Raw genomic sequence first — 18,232 nt, 5'->3', positions numbered from 1 at the left:
ACTTTTAAAAATGTAGTGGAGGGAGTATCATGCTAAGTGAAATAAGTCAGTCAGAGAAAGACAGATACCATATGATTTCACCTGTATGTGGAATTTAAGGGGAAAAAACAAACAAACAAACAAACAAAAAAAACAACCCAAGAAACACTCTTAACTATAGAGAACAAACTGATCGTTACCTGAGGGGAGGTGGGTGGGGGGATGGCTGAAATAGGTGAAGGGGATTAAAAATACACCTATCATGATGAGCACTGAGTAATGTACAAAACTGCTGAATCACTATATTGCTGTACACCTGAAACTAATATAACACTTTGTTAACTATATTGGCACTAAAATTTTTAAATGTAGTGGAGGGAAAGCTATTAATACTAAAAGTTGTGAAACTGAACTGAAAAGTTCCCACTAATAAAAAGATATTTTATTCTCTTGGAGTAGAGAAACTATGCAGAAATAAAATATAAAGCAATTTTATTCTATAAAAATTAAAAACATGTATGTAACAAACTATATTGTAAGAGAAATTTTTAGAAAAATGACCAAAGAAAATATTACAAGATAAATGATGCTAATATATAAAGAGTATCTAAATGTCAATAAGAAAGACCAACGGAAAAAATAGTAAAGGACAGGAACAAAGAAATCAAGAAAGAAGAAATACAAATGACTAACAAGATAGCATGAGCCCAGTATGTGTAAGGACTTTTCTTAAAAGTCATGAATATAAAGTAATGCTAGATTAATATGTACCTTAGAAACCCTACAAACAAAACCAAGCATATAAAATTCCTCAGTCAGCTTTAGTCTCACCATCAATACACATCAGGTTTTTTCCCCCACACCTGAGTATACAGCAGGATTGTCTTATTTTATTTAACATGACTCGATATGATTGCAAGAGATACTGATTTTTAAATTTCAGTTTACACTTTCCAATGAGATATAACCATATAATTTACAAACTCTGCATATGAGAGGTGAGTAATATTTAAACAGCTACAGGCATCATGCAAACACAAAAGCAAAGATAACGAGAAAATGCCTACCTTCCCTGATAGCTGTAAAAGGTGTACCTTCTTCTTCCTGCAGCCTGATCACCTTCAGGGCTACCAACTTCCCATTTACTCTGGCAGAAACGGAAGAAAAGATGAGAAGTGAATCCGTGAGAATATGTTCCCGTTACGGCTCTAATTTTCTTACAGTTTATATTTTATGCATTTTTGCACTGAAAATGTCAGTGACTCAATTATGCCACCACAACAAGATTAATTTCAGCAAGGTTGGGAATTTTATATCATCATTATAAATATTCACATTTAAATATTCACATTTTAAATATTCACACTCGCCTCGTCCCAAGATTTAACTAATCATAGTTTTCTATGATTCCCTCTGTGTTCCTTCCAGAATGAAACTAGTGCTTAACAAAATCACCACGCTTGATCAATCATTCTCAGACTAATTAGAAATCATGAAATCAAAATAACTCTTTCCCTTAGTTTTTCCAATAGCTCCTCATGTCCTTGGCTGAAATGTCTTCATCTTCAGTCTTAAGCTGAGGTCATTCAATCCCCAAGGTCAGAAACTCGATACTCAGACTTCTTTCCTCTCTCCTCTCTTCCCTCTTCTTTCTCTCTCTCAATATCACTCATTCCTCCCTTTCTCGTTATTTTTTTTTACTAGAGCCTTCTAAAATTATACTTGGTCTGAATGTGTCTTATGATACGTCAGTATATCATCAAAATAAAAGTTATGAATGCTTTACTATTATAAGATTACACAGGACTTATCCAAAGCAGATGGTTCTTCCAGACGTATTCTAAATGTGTATCGGCTCTAATTAAAAGTCAGATTGCACTAGGCAGATAACTTTTTTATCTAGTCAATTCTGTTAACAAAAACATGACAATCTACATCGGTCTTCTAGGCGAACGCTCTCCTTTACCTTTACTAGGCCCAACAGTATCCTTTGTTAATAAGAATAGATAAAACAAGCACACATTACAAATGTAAAAGGTACAAGAAGGCATTTGATGAAAAGTAGGTCTCTCTGCTACGCTCCTTCAGCCACCCAGCTCCCATCCTGTGAGGTCACGGGTTACCATTGTTCATATATACTTACACACACACATATATGGTAGTATGCTAGACAAAGCACACTGTGTATTTTACCTTAATAAATTTGGTGACTTCCTCATAAATTCATAGAGAAAACTTTCTATTGCTTTTGAAAGACCACAGGGTACTCCTTTGTATACGTGTAATATACTTCATTTAATCCCAGTCTTCTACAGATGGTCGTTTAGCATGTCCCCAATTTTTGGCTACTACAACAATGATGGCGATAAATATTCTTGGACATGTAACTTCATTCAGGTAAAAAAAAATATCTGTAAGATAAATTCCTAAAAGTGGCATTTCAAGTTTGAAATGTATGTGCATATCTAAATTCTAATTCTGATGAAAAGTGGGAAATTATCCTACATGGAGGTTGTACCAACCTGTACTTCCTACAGAACAAATGTAAGAGCTCCTGTTAGCCCCTTCACCTCTACTATGTTATCAACCACTGACTGCCAATCTGATAGATAAAAATTACAACCACAAATCTTCAGAGCTTATGGAACCAGCAAACAAGAACTCATGTGGTCCAGAGAATCCAGTGCCTGAGTCTGAAACAAAGAATGAGAATGTCTCTTTTTTAAGAACTGCATCCAATTGGTCTGGTTTTGCTCGAAAAACTGCCACAGACACAAAACTTGAAAGTCCAAGGAATTCAGCACAGCCCAACCATCCCAGTGGCATTCCTCATTGCGCTAACTGTGGAAGTACTTTGTTGGTTACCCTAATGGGATAAGGCCATCTGATTATAAAGCCCCACAATGTGCCCCCTTCTCAAGGTTAGGAGGTATTTTTCCTTGTCTTTCAGCTGGAATGACAGGCCAACTGCTTTTCTGTTCTGCATCCTTTCGCTCCTCAGTACATTACCTTGATTTTTCCACTCCTGACTGTGCTCTAGGTACCCAGGTGCAGGCAAAAAATTGATATGCACATGGAGTTCCACTGGAGACTGTACCTTGTGCTCTCACTTTGTCCTTTATGACTAAGGGTGGGGGGTGGTCTCTGGCGGGGCTTGAGGCTGGGATGCAGTCAGTGCTAACATCTGCACAGATTTTTCTCAGCCCAGTTGAGCTCATCACTGGCTCCCCAGAGGAGGCAGTAACTGCTTCCAGGAACTGCTTGGAACTTTCCCCACATTTACAGATATTTTCCCCTCACCCATAAAAAAATACACACAACCTGCTTCCCACAAAGCTTTTCTACTTCCCTTGAGATCATTAACTTATATGCACCATGAACTGAATTCTAGAATATAGGGAATTCGTGTTTTTAAAGGTCATATACTTAAAACACTCTCAGACCATGAAGCATAATTCATTCCCCTATAATATACTAAAAGGAGAGAAACCTTCAACTAAGCCAACATTTACTCTTTAAATGCCACTAGAGGTAGAACACCTTTAAGTAGATTGAGGGAATTCTGATTCTGAAGCATCATTCTCCACGAATTGAAACTCCAAGCATTAATTTCTTATAGTTATGATACTCATAACGCTAGAAACATTGAGTTTTATGTATTATATTACATAACACTAAAAATTTCCTTAAAATTTATGCTAGACTATTAGCTCTGGGAGTGAAGGAACTCTTTCTGTTTTGTTAACTGTTATGTGCCCAGTGCCTAAAACTGCTTGGTATAGAGCAGGCTCTCAAAAACATTTATTGAATTAATAATGTTAATATACTGATAATTCCTTTCTTATACCTGAAAGATAACTCAAGAATAAAGTTTAGGGGCGCCTGGGTGGCTCAGTCGGTTAAGCATCTGCCCTCGGCTCAGGTCATGATCCCAGGGTCCTGAGGTCGAGCCCCGTGTCGGGCTCCCTGCTCGGCGGGAAGCCTGCTTCTCCCTCTCCCACTCCCCCTGCTTGTGTTCCCTCTCTCGCTGTGACTCTCTCTGTCAAATAAATAAAATCTTAAAAAAAAAAAAAATACAGAGACCGGGGCACCTGGGTGGCTCAGTTGTTAAGCGACTGCCTTCGGCTCAGGTCATGATCCTGGAGTCCCGGGATCAAGTCCCGCATCGGGCTCCCTGCTCCGCGGGAAGCCTGCTTCTCCCTCCCCCACTCCCCCTGCTTGCGCTCTCGCTTGCGCATGTTCCCTCTCTCTAATAAATAAATAAAATCTTTAAAAAAAAAAAGATTCAAGTATAATAATTGCTGCTTTCAAACGTTTCAGAAATCTCAAATTTAATAAAGTTTTCAGTATCTTCTTTCATGTTTGGCTTAAGTATTTATTGTCCTTTTTCAAATTAAATGTGTAACCTCTTTGAATTTGACACATGTGGATATGGCAAGTTTTCATTTCCTTAAAGTTTTAGAGTTTATAGAATGCTTTGTTAATTAACCCTTCTGCACCCAACAGCCATGTTTCAAAACCCCCACTACCCTTTAATTATCTGTGTCTAGACCACTAATCAGTATCTCCCTCTTCTTCAACTACTTTAGTGGTCTCCCCTTAGGAATCATATTGATTATCAAATTGCTTTAACCTTAGAGTCATTGTGACTTTCTCTTTTCTTAATTAGTTTTTCTCTACATGTCTAGACACTCACCAACTACTGGAACCCTTAGTTCTAAAGCCCTAGGAAAAAATGCTAAGTCACTTGCTCCACTTTTGGAAAAAATACCTTTGGGAAAAAATAACATTACCAATTTTCTAATGTTCTACCTTTGATGCATATGTTTTTATAAACTTTAGCACAGACTGAAATACTTGAAATTCCAAGTTACTGACTCTAACGAAATGTCATTTTGTTAAAGACATCAAAAGAACATATCTGTTATTCTATAAAAATGACATAGAATCACACAGAAAAGAAGTTATTATATCTAATAACTACCTTGTGTAGTTTAAACGATTTTATTGAAGTTCCAAAACATACACTTCAAACATTGATTTAAGTTCCTTAGAATAATTACAAAATTCCAATTGAATCAATAAATGAGAGCTGTTTACAGGAAAACACTGAAGATTCCTCTTTAACAAGTCTCATTAATTAAATCAAAAGCTAATGAATAGAAGGCAATCAAGGCTTGATTGGCAATGAAGACATTAATTCAGGTGATTAACATAGTAAAAAAAAAACTTTTAATTGTGTTAATAATACTACAGAACATTCTATTGGAGGTATTGCCAGGTTTTACCCAGTTGTCCTAAGCTATTTAAAGAGCTGTTTTAATTTCAGAGATTCTTTACTATTCTCTAATTTTTCAACATCTCACTTGGCCAAGCTGACTTCAGACCCAGGGATGAATCATCCTTCAGTCCGCTGGTCACACAAAAGAGCTGTCAAAGGCAGGATGAGGAAGAGCCAGGGGAATGCCCAAGCACAGAGCTTTCCACACACAGAGACATGGGGATACTGGGTGTCCTGGCAGAGCCATGTTCAAGTGGGTCCAGCTTTCAAACTGGTTCTAACCACAAATCCAAATCTCTATGAACTTCAGAAACTCTGTCCGCAGTTCTGTATGCCCTAAGTTTGTAAAAAATAAAGTTCTCTTGCGAGAGAAAAACAAGATCTAGGAGTTTTGAACAAGGAACACAGCCTGTTCATTTTTTCATGCATTTGTCCATTCAACATCTGTGAAACCTACAAAGGAAAATGCCCCTTTTAGGGTAAAATTTCCAGGTTCAAAAGATGATGCACAGAAAGAATTTCCTTATGAGCAAAAATTCTCAAAGGAAAGCCCAAAGGTTTTCTATTCCATTAGTTACTTTAAATTAATAGGATAATTTAGTACAATAAAACAAAATTACAAATATTATCTAAGTCATCTTTGAAAACAGTGTCCATGTGCTAACACCTAGAAGAAATTATATCTAGAGGTTACACAGGAAATTAAGGCAATATACCTAAAAGAAATTTAATATACTCTGGAAAATTTAATATATTCTGCCTCTCTTCCATTATGACTTTGTCTCAAGAGAAACTGCTAGGAAATAATACCAAGTGCAGACAGATCCAATGCTTGCTTCCTTACTGTGTTTGTCTAGAAGCAATAGAAGGAAATGTAGATACTACTGAGGAAGCGACAATGGCAAACTAGAGTATATCAAGGACGATATATTGGGCTGAATTTTTAAATTTTCAGAAAAGTATTAAAATATTTTAAAGGTACTATTAATAGTGCTTCTTTTATTAATTACCTCTTAAGACACTGGCTAAATTGCTGACTTACTGTATTACATACATACTTCAAAAATTTAAAACTTAACTAAACACTTGGTCTTGCTATCTCCATCTAAATTCAATTTTTATTCAGGTGTAAATGAGAAATCTTTGCAATTCTGCAATATCCTGAAAGTGCTATTTACTATATTTTATTCTGGAAAAATAAATTAGAATTTCAAAGTAAGTTGCCAGTAATCACACTTCATGCTAATCTTTATCAATACAGAGAGAAGACGACTAATAAAATCCAAAGATTAAAAAGAGAATAGTATAATGGCTATTTATTAGAATGTGACTAACAATGCAAAAAGTCTGAGAATTTAATGCAATGAGAAGTCTGTTCAATGGACAATTATAACCTTTTATAAAAGAAATGATTGCTACTAACGCATAATTCATCATTGCCAATGTTTCATCCAATGTACAAACTCATGATACTTTGAACCAAATTTAGAGTGACATATATTGTTCATGGAAGAAAACAATAATTACATTTCAACAATTTTAAACCAACCAACTCTGCACCTTTCCAAAAATAAAATCTGTCAACAAAGGATTTGAGAGTCACTACCTTGCAAGCAGAAGTGACCTCAATGACCATTCAGGCTCCAAGCAAAAAGATCCTCACTGATTTGGTTTTTTATCCTTGTCCTCTCACTCCCTGGAACAAAGCAGCCCCTCAAAAGACTTGATGGAACTCAACTCCCCTAAACTACCCCAAGTTTTTTGGTTCTTATGTTGAGTCAAAATTTGCTTCCTGTAACTTCCACTCTCTGATTCAAGTTCTGAATCCACAAAGACTAACTAAATGCTCTTTCATAAGACAGTCTGTCCCATAATTAAGTTTTAATATCCTGCCCCTAAATCAACAAATTGAGAGAGAGTGATTCTGTGCTTGGCATAAAGGACAAACAACAGAGACATGATCCTTGCACTTAGGTCTCACCAAGGAGACAGGCATAAAGTATCAAAGAGAAAAAACAGGTTCTCACTCATCCAAGATGGAAAAATTTAAGCATCACTAAACTAATATCTGTGATTGAAAGCTATCAAACATATTTAATTCAATAAGTTTTTTTTTAATTTAATAAGTTTATAATGCAACAAAACAAAACCAACTCAGGAGTCATATTTGGAGGGTACTACAAAACCATATCATTAGTTTCAAAACAGTTGAAAAGAATATATCAAGCATTTACCTTCCTTCTTCATATACTTTCATATACACTGTCCTTCACTCTAACGAGATAGTTGATATATGGAAGTTTCTATTTATAGATGTACTGCATATAACAAACGAAGAAGGAATGACAGAATCTGAATAACACCATTCTTAACCATAATCACTTAATGGATTATTAATGGTTGCTAAAATCACAAAATGAGGCTATCAGATATTATGCACCTCCTGATGGAAGCAGGCATCCCCTCCTATGGAATAAACCCAACCCAAATCTGACCAAGTTTCACTCTAACTACTTAATTAAGGAGATAAGGTAACAAGTTAAATGATACTATTGGGATACAATGAGAAAATCTAGAATATAGGAAATTCTATAGGAAAAATGAAGCTTGTCTCTTCAACAAATAAATTTCAAGGCAAAAAAGGGAAAGAACCCATAGATTAAGCGATTGGAACAACCAGGTAGATGGAACAACTGTACAAAATCTCAGAGGCAGAGAACACTATGTGTTAAACAAAAATATAAGAAGGAAAGAATGACTGGAGTTTCTTGCTGTTGGGGGTGGGGGGGATGGAGAGTTAGGAAGGCACCTGGAAAGAGAAATGGAAGAACCAGATCATGGAGGTCCTTAAGAGGGAAAGATGGAAAGGAAAGGGAAGGGAAAGGGGAAGGGGGAGGGGAAGGGGACAGGGGAGGGGGAGAGGAAGGGGAAGGGGAAGGGAAAGGGGAAAGGAAAGAGGAAAGGAAAGGGGAAAGGAAAGGAAAGAGGAAAGGAAAGGAAAGAGGAAAGGAAAGGAAAGGAAAGGAAAGGAAAGGAAAGGAAAGGAAAGGAAAGGAAAGGAAAGGAGAGGAAAGGAAAGAGGAAAGGAAAGAGGAAAGGAAAGGAAAGGAAAGGAAAGGAGAGGAAAGGAAAGGAAAGGAAAGGAAGGGAAAGGAAAGGAAAGGAAAGGAGAGAAGAAAGGAAAGGAAAGGAAAGGAGAAAGGAAAGGAAAGGAAAGGAAAGAGGAAAGGAAAGGAAAGGAAAGGAACGAGGAAAGGAAAGGAGAAAGGAAAGGAAAGGAGAAAGGAAAGGAAAGAGGAAAGGAAAGGAAAGAGGAAAGGAAAGGAGAGGAAAGGAAAGGAAAGAGGAAAGGAAAGGAGAAAGGAAAGGAAAGGAGAAAGGAAAGGAAAGGAAAGAGGAAAGGAAAGGAAAGGAAACGAAAGGAAACGAAAGGAAAGGGGAAAGGAAAGGAAAGGAAAGAGGAAAGGAAAGGAAAGGAAAGGAGAAAGGAAAGGAAAGGAAAAGAAAGGAGAAAGGAAAGGAAAGGAAAGAGGAAAGGAAAGGAAAAGAAACGAAAGGAAACGAAAGGAAAGGGGAAAGGAAAGGAAAGGAAAGAGGAAAGGAAAGGAGAGGAAAGGAAAGGAAAGGAGAGAAGAAAGGAAAGGAAAGGAAAGGAAAAGAAAGGAGAAAGGAAAGGAAAGGAAAGAGGAAAGGAAAGGAAAGGAAAGGAAAGAGGAAAGGAAAGGAAACGAAACGAAACGAAAGGAAACAAAACGAAAGGAAAAGAAACAAAAAGAAAAGAAAAGGAAAGGAAAGGAAAGGAAACGAAACGAAACGAAACGAAACGAAAGAAAATGAAAGGACAGGAAAGGAAAAGAAACGAAAGGAAACGAAAGGAAACGAAACGAAAGGAAACGAAAGGAAAGGAAAGGAAAGGAAAGGAAAACACTGGGGATCTAAAGAAAGAAAATGCTATGATTAAATTATGTGTCTGCAGCTCACCCACTATGGTAGAGAATGGCTTGAAGGAGCACACCAGTGGGAATAGGAAGGGAGGGCAGGAAACTGTTGCAGTGGTCCCAGGGAAAGATGGCAGCTGCACAAATACAGTGTTTGGTAAGAGGAATGGGAAAAAGGAAAAGGACATTCTGAAGACACAATCAACAACCTGTCAGGATAAATTGGATTGGGCACAGGGAATGTTGTAAAAGATGATTCCAAAGGTTCTGACTTCAGTGTTGGGTGGATGCAGGTACCACTTAACTGAATCAAGGGAAACTAAAGAAGAGGAGATTCAGACAGAGTTGTAGAGTCCTGTTTCGGAGGATCTTAGTCTGGGAGCATCCCCAGTGGAGACACATAGTAAGCACTGGTATTTGTGGATCTGGATCTCAGTACAAAAACCTAGGCTAGACATAAAAACCTGTGAGTCATTTGGAGGACTTCAAGAGAAGTAATAACTTCAAGAGAGAGCCAGTTTTCTGTTAAAGCAGAAGTTAAGAAAAAATTCAGAGAGAGGTAGAGATTGTATTTGTTGATCAGAGGATGATGTTCTAGATCTAGAAGACACAGGAAGATCCTGAAGGACAGGAAAGGACAGTGTAAAAGATATAGTGAGAAGTAGGGGGGTGAGGTCAGAGAGACAGCAGATGATCCGGGAGTTTATCCCTTGGGTGGTGCCCATGGTAAACAGTGATGAGCAGAAGAGATTCCATCCTGACGGTCTCTTGGAAGCAGGTGGGACAGGGGCTGCTGTTGTGGCTGCCCCTGAGCATTAGACAAGGCATGGAGGGGGCTGGGGCCAGCCTCTGCAGATGCATGGAAGATTAAGGTGCTGGCTGCACAGTAGAATCAACTGGGCAGCTTTAAAACATATCTTGGCCTGGCCGCACTCCTGATTTAATTGGCGGTAGGGTGGGGTCCTAAGCATTTGTATTTTTTAAAACACCCTGGGGTGTTGAGAACCAGTCTGTTAAGCCTTTAGGTTCTTACATCAACTTCTCATTGCCTCTCTTCCTTTGTCTGGTCTGGAACACATCCAAGTCTCCTTTTCTACAATAAACATCCAAAAGTAATAGTAGTAACTATTTGAAATAGTTAACTAGCCCTCAGTCTTAGTTGCAAGCTTTTGAGAAGTCCCAGCTGATTAGCCCCTTTTGAAATGTGGTTGCCAAGGTGGACATACTACCAGATGTGGTCTGAAAAGCATTGAGTGGACTGGGATAGTACTCTGCCCCATTCCAGAAACCGAACTTGTACTACTTTGGCCTAAGCATGTTTTAAACTGTGATAGTCACAAAATACTGTAAACTCAAACTAATCTTACCAACAACGAAAACCCCTGAGTTTTCTTTAGGGGCCCTGAAATCGCACCATTTCTAACTTGCCCTATGCCTAATAATTCACTTTTTAAACATAACTTCAGGAGTTTGATTTATCCCTAATAAAATTCCAACTTGTCAGCACCAACCAACTGCTCATGCCCCTCATGTATGTTCCAAATTGCAATCCTGTTTTTGATGGGCATTGGCTACCCACCCTTCTCTGTGTCCTAATCTGAGGTAGGAATGAAAACACTGAACAGGAAGAGGTCCAAGACAGTGCCCTTTGACACCACACTCTTGACCCCTACCCCATCCAGCTTTCTGGGGACCTGGCTTCATTAAATGTCCTTTCTTTCTTTTTCTCTCTCCTCCCTCTTCTTTTCACTTTCAACCTCTCCAATCTAGTCCTTTGTTTCCGTGGCCCCTCCTTCTCAGACCATGACACTGACCATCTACCTCTACCACTGGACCGTACTAGAAAATTTGCATCTGACACATAATTAGGGCTCAGTGGTGAACAAATGAGTCAACCTCTTATCATGTAAAGGAGGTACAAGAAACCCTACTACTCTTAGGGATCCTTAATCAGCCTGTTGTAAACCCACCACCAGCAACAGCATAGCACTCAACTGCCTATCACTCTCTTACCTATCAGAACATAAACGAACTGTTACCCATCTGAAAAACAAACAAATATACAGTATCTACAGGGTTCTACTGGTCTACTAGCTTAACAATCTGATCAGAAAAAGGAATTAAGGTTGTCTAGGGATAATATTTATGAACTCTTAGATCACTATTTTGTTTTCTAACTACTCAGAAATCATCTGCGTGATAATCTGTCCTAAAATGTTCTGTTGGGGAGAGGGAATGAGAAGGGCATGCAGAAAGAAGGTCGGTCACACCATTTCCCCTGGATCTGGTTCAGAGAATCCGTCTTCTATGACTATGTGGACCTCTCAAGGCTACTAATGCCTCGCCAATTTTTCATAGTTCCTCAAGGATGACTGACAGGGATGGGACAATCTCAACCCTAATTTCTTTAAAATTCAGTTAAACAATCATATTAAGTCTTAAACCAGAACTCCTTAGAGAACCATAGTACTCTCAAACTTCCCAAGACATTTGATAATTTAATTCACTCTTATATTTGTTCTGTGTTTTGGTTCCAGAAGCTCACTCGCCTTGGTAGCAGTGATGTAAGCAAAACAGAGGGGAGTAACTGCACTTATTCTCTAGCACCTTTCTACCCCAGTGGCATTTTCTGTGTATCAACTTCAAACCTTAGCCTTTCCTGGGCTTCTGATGCTTCCTCTCCTTCTCTCACTGAGCTGCATTGTATTGTGGTTATCTGGTCTGTGTTGGTTTTGTTTTGAGAGACTTTTACCATCCGTTTTTATATTAATCTTCCAGATTTTTAGGGCAATGGACTGGACACTTCTTGGTATTCTTCTGGAATACCTCCAGACGCAAGGAACCATTTTTGGATAGAGCAAAAGTCCCATACATACAGCCTCTGAGGAGATTACCAGCCAGAGAAGAAATAAGACCATATCAAGCAACTAAAATGCAAGATAAACAAAGATAAGTTGCTTTAAAAAAAAAAAAAAAAGTAAGGCAAAGGAATCAAAGACAAGGAATGGAAGAATTGTTCAAATATCAAAAAAAGGCACAAAGCACAGAAAAGATACCCAGGACACCTACAAATGTAAAGGTAGTTGGTTACACATATTCCTGAAATTACTAGAGAGGGCATGTTTATTTAATGAGATGGGAGGGTTTCATTAAAAATAAGTAAAATGTAGTTTGAGTTTTTAGAAATTGATTTTTCACACATAGTGAGATTTGAAATTCACTGTGTTAAATATTTCTACAATGGCGCGCCTGAGTGGCTCAGTCATTAAGCGTCTGCCTTCGGCTCAGGTCATGATCCCAGGGTCCTGGGATCGAGCCCCGCATCGGGCTCCCTGCTCCACGGGAAGCCTGCTTCTCCCTCTCCCACTCCCTCTGCTTGTGTTCCCTCTTTCGCTGTGTCTCTCTGCATCAAATAAATAAAATCTTAAATAAATAAATAAATATTTCTACAAATTTTTCTCTACAACATACAATTTATGTCCCTAAACATACAACACCCAAAGGTGCCCATATGCACTGAAACCTAAGAACGAAGGGACGGTGTGAAGGTCAAGAAAAAAAAGAAGTTGGGTTTTTCCCTGTTTTTCCTTAGTCCCACTTTCAAGCACACTTGTCTGGGGAAGCATATTACTGCGGTCTTTGAAAAGGCAGCATTTTACATTTCTAGAGAAATCAAATTTTCTCTTTCTGAGGTCAAGTTGCCACTTCAAATAGATTTTTATCTTCAGAAGCTTTTTTCCCATAGAAAATGCTTCAAAAAAGCAGAAAAGAAATGAATATACTTTTTGATGATGATATCATTTTTCCCTATCTTGGATTACTTATTATTTTCTAGCTAATGCTTACATACTATATCTCATACTGTATCTAAATATAAAAATAAAATTCACTCATTCATTTTTTTTTTTTTTAAGTCTAACTACAGCATCACAATCAGCCTGAGCCATTACATAAGCTGGGATTAAAGAAGAGAATAAAGTCTGCTGCTCCACCTTAGAACATCTCAAGCTTTCTCAGTGCAAAGATATGTTTAAACCATGATGTTCCCATTTCGCTAACAGAGTCAGAAATGGTCCCCATTCTCTAGTTGAGGCACACATGTTCATCATCGTAAGAGAGAAGTCAGGCCTCCACTCGCAGGAAAAAAGCACCTCCAAAAAAGTTAAATGAGATGCACCAAAAAGCACATCACTGATTCACCACAAGGCTTTAAGGAATCCCCAAATACTCGTTGCCAAGTAGTGTTAATCACAGAGATCTTGCATTTTCCATTCAAACATAGCCATACAAAATTAAGTGAAGTTTGGAACAGCAGGATAAAACAATTAAAGCAGCCCTGGAGAGCCATTAGGCAGGGGTATTCAGAGTTCAGACTGTTTTCTACCCATTCTAATAAAGACACAAACACACACACACACACACACACGCACACACACAAGCACATACGCACACACACCCATCCAGTTTATGTAACAACCAGGATAGCAACCTGGTTATATTCTTTTTTTGGGTTGGCAGCAAAGGCCCATGGACAACCAACAAAGATAATTATTATAAATACAGAGTAGCTTGGTTAAAGGACAAAGATTTCTATCAAGTCAAGAGGATTATGAGTGATTTTTATTTTCTTCATTAAATTGGACTACTGTCATAATTATAGAAAATGTGTCACTGTTAAATACATTTGAAATGAAATTTTCTAAAACAATATCAAGCAAAGCCAAATTTATCTAGTTTGAATGAAGTCTTTTATGACAAAAAGGATTGGAGAACAATGCTTAGGCATCATTAATTACTAAATCTAAAGACTATTATTACTCTCCTAAAAATAAAAGGGGTACTATAATGGACTGCTGTAAAGGCAAGCAAGGTGCCAATGCAAAAAATGACTCAATTAAACATAAAGTTGAAAACAATCCACCTACACATGGTGAGGCTCAGGCTTTGTATTAATTCATGTTTTACTAATGAGCTGATTAGATAAGGACTTTATAAAAATTATGTAGAATTGATATAATAAGATCTATGCTTAGTATTACTTCCAAAACCTAGCACTAGAGCCAGAGTACAAATTACCCTGATTTGGAATCAAATGGTCTTACATACAGCCAATAGGTTTAAAATTACAATAGGTGTCTTTTAAATCAAAAATAGCACTTGCATTTAATCACTATTGTTAAAGCACCTACAGTGTGACAGGCCCTGGGCCAAGGATTTTATGTCTCATTTAATCCCTATAACAAAGTTGTGTGATAGATACTATCGTCATCTCCACTTTATTAAAAAAAAAAAAAAACAAAAACCAAGGCACAGTTCCAGATCACACAACCAAAAGAGGCAGTTGCAGAATTTTTAGCAGGTCGGACTTCAGAACCCATACTCATAAATTCTCTGTGGGGTAGCAATAATTACAGCGTGAACCACAGAAGAAAGGTATGTGAGCCATATTCTCGCACTACTCCTACATTCAACAGAGGCGCTCTGCTTACATCAGTGTATTTTTTTTTCAGACACCTGTGATCAAATTATTTACTGTCAAAGCAATGTCATTATTCTTTGTGTTTTCTAATAATTTTTTACAAACCTTAAAATAGATCAATGTGTTTTGGAATGGGCATTAATAAGTCTTATCTTAATTGTAAAAGTGACATGTGTTTATGGCAAAATGGTTGGCAAACACAGAAAAAAAATTATATCAAAATAATCCTATTATTCAGAGGTAAATTTTTCAACATGTGTGTGTATCTTCTAGACTTCTTTCTGTGGGTGGATATTTTTTTTAAATGGTATCCCGCTTTTATATTTGGTCACTTACTTTTTTTTTTGTGGTTTAATAATCTATCTTTTTACTGGATGAGCTGATATAAAATCCAGGAAGCCTCAAGTTCAAACAAGCTCATACTTTCCTTTTAAGGAAAATGGCCCCAGTACTTCTTTCTTTCATAAATTTTCATGACTTTCATTTTGGTATATTGATCAAAGCAACCCCACTAGTCAAGCAAGAAACACCTGACAGAGGAAGCAAGTATGGGCCTGACAGCCACGTGGGGGCAGGACCTATATGGGGCACAGTTCCTTGAGTTGGCCTGGCTGGAATTTAGGGTAATGGAACCGCTTCATACCTAGTGATGGAAAGCAACAAATCAAATCACCTCCAGGACAGATACGCTAGAAGATTTTACTCTATGAGCCCAGATATGTGACTTTAGATTTGGAAGAACTAAGACCTATGGCAATCAAATGTGCATTTGAAGAAAGAACTTCCTATGTCCTGACTACAAATCTCTACTCCCAAGGGCCATCTGTCAAAGTCTTCTCAGCACACTTAAAGAGTGTGGTCACAGCATCCCTAAACACTTTCCCCAATCGTTACATAGTTAATGTTTATAGTTGAGTATGTATTAATAGCATTGTGATAGGTACTGAAGAACACATATATGCATAAGAGTACATGACATACATATGAATATAAGTTACATACATATGAGGAAATAAAGGACATAGAAAGCAAGGCAGTAACTAAATCATGAAAAAAAGAAAAAAATTATTCTGACACCTGTTTAAATAGTAAAGCTTTATTCAAGACTATTATAATAGGGGAGAGAGAGACAGGGCTCAACTCTGAATATACAAGAACAGTGGGGATTTAGAGCCACAGAGAGGTTAGGGGGTCATTCACGGATGGATGGAAAATTACTAAGAAGTGACATCAAGGGTAGGGGTAGTTTCTGCTAACCTGATCTAACAGGATCCTGGCTAAGGGCAGGCCAGAGCAACCATATAGCAAGGGTGGGGAGATTTTCTCTAAATGGCAGGAATCTTGCTAAAACTAGGCTAAGAAGGCCTGGCAAGGACAGGGGGTTGCTGGGCCCGGGAGGGGTGGGGGACGGAGGATGGATTGTGGCAGGCAAAGTCAGGGCCTAGTCAGGAAGAGGACTTAAAGGAGCATAACTAAAGTTTAATCAAGGACATAACTAAAGTTTAATCAAGAAGCCAGGAAAAATCTCACAGTATGAGTGGGACTTGAGTTGGACCTTAAAGATGGGATAGGCCATGGGCATGTGAAAGGAAAAGTAAGCCATTTACACAGAGGAATCTATAAACAAAGATGCAGAAAGAGGTGGGGAGGCCCGCTTCAAAGTACAGAGAGTAAAAACGAGGGAATCAGAAGAGCATAAATAGTAGACTCAAGAGGGATCTGGACGCCTCTAGTCCACCACAGTATTGATCCAGTAAAGTAATTAGACCTCTGATCTTGCGAGACATCAATATATTTATTACCTGCTAACACTTTTTTTAGGGTAGAGCTCTGAATGAAGTAAAAGCTAACATATCAACAATGTCCATCTCTTAGTTAAATATACATTCCCAACCAATAAAGGTAAGTTAACTGAGCTTATAAGTCTACTAAATGTACTTCATGATATATAGATAAAACAGACTATAAACCATAAGAGACTATGGACTCTGAGAAACAAACAGGGTTCTAGAGGGGAGTGGGGTGGGGGGATGGGATAGCCCAGTGATGGGTATTAAGGAGGGCACGTACTGCATGGAGCACTGGGTGTTATATGCAAACAATGAATCAAAAACTAATGATGTAATGTATGGTGACTAACGTAACATAATTAAATTAAATTAAATTAAAAGGAGAAAAAACAGGCTATAAAATTAATATATTTATAAATACAGATTAACATTAAAACATACTAAAAATTAATAAATGTCCAGGATTTAAACTGTATCCATGTGTACATACCATAAAATATTTGGTGGTAAGTCTTTATTGTAAAGACAAAGAAAGCCAAATACACAACCAGTTAAATCCACCTGTGCTAACTTGCAGGGCTTTCTAAGCAGTAACATGAGTTTATCACCATCAAACAAGACATTAGCATCCCTTTTCTAAAGAGGAATCTTTTTGCCAGGTTTAGTGCTACAAAGTAAGGAAAACTGACAAGATCTTAAACAAAAGGCTATTCAGTGATGTCAAGTCTCAGGCACCAAATCTAGCTTCCAATAAGAACTCTAATTTTTGTCCAGTGAGACAACATAATTTAGCCACTTTGAGGAGAAACCACATTCTATAGCTTTTCCTTGTACTACATGGCTTTTGCGAAGTCTGGCTTCAGTAAATACTGCACACAGGAATGAATGAAGTCAACTACTTCCAACAAGGGCTAAACTAGCACACAGCTTCAGATAGGGCAGATCCCATCTGCTTTCCCTGATAGAATAATTTCTATAACTAAGAATTCACGAAAGTCAGCTTTCCTAAATGTCTCTCCTTTGTGTGTGTGAATCTTTTCAGACATTAACAGAAAGCTTTCCAATGTGCTTTTCATTTAAGTTCAAAATGATTGTTGGAGGATAAAGTCTCTGACTTCAGAGGCAACATATACTGAAAAATAATTAGACATTCACTCAGATTTTCGCCTAAAAGAAGGAATGGAGACAAATGTCATGACTCTTCTTCCAACTGCAGCAGATGGGAAATCATCAGTAGTCACCCAGCTGAGGAACTCTCTCCCATGACAGCACCTTACATACAAATCCTGGCCCAGAAAACAAATAAGACTTTAGCTGGTGTAATATGCTATCTTATAATAAGTAAACAGAAAAAAGGTAATATATCTGTACATTGGGTAAATTGAATACATATATCTAAATCTTTCTATGTCAAATACTTGCAAATAAAATAGTCACTTTGTAATTATTTACCATTTTCCTCTTTTTTCCTAAGATTTATTTTATACATGTTCCATGTTTAAAAATGGAATATAGTTATACACACACACATATATATACATGTGTCTTTGTGTGTATATATAACCATACATATAGCGATACATATAGTACCTACAGCCACATATGTAGTAATATAAAACTTACTATAAAAAATAAACACTATAAAACTAATGTCCCGTGTCCATGGTAGATAAACATCTTTGGTTATAACACATAGAATCACCTTATTCTTAGTTTTTATTCTTTTTTCTTGGTTTTTAAAGAAAACACACCCCTTATTTTCTTC

At 37.5% G+C, this 18,232-nt stretch overlaps 1 protein-coding gene across 4 annotated transcripts in view; it reads right to left on the bottom strand.

Annotated features, from left to right (window-relative positions):
* CDK14 (cyclin dependent kinase 14) overlaps positions 1-18,232 on the bottom strand; it is a 548,800-nt gene that overhangs the window by 365,382 nt on the left and 165,186 nt on the right. For all 4 annotated transcript variants that reach the window (XM_035020525.1, XM_035020522.1, XM_035020524.1 and 1 more), the window contains exon 5: positions 1,047-1,126. In XM_035020525.1, coding sequence (XP_034876416.1) covers positions 1,047-1,126 — 80 coding nt within the window. The remainder of the gene's footprint in view (positions 1-1,046; positions 1,127-18,232) is intronic.

This window comes from Mirounga leonina, unplaced genomic scaffold, assembly GCF_011800145.1.
Source record: "Mirounga leonina isolate KUSES-001 unplaced genomic scaffold, KU_Mleo_1.0 Mir_174, whole genome shotgun sequence".
Taxonomy (NCBI): Eukaryota; Metazoa; Chordata; class Mammalia; order Carnivora; family Phocidae; genus Mirounga; species Mirounga leonina.
The sequence above is the reverse complement of the archived record's forward strand: the minus strand, read 5'-3'. Positions and strand labels throughout refer to the sequence as shown.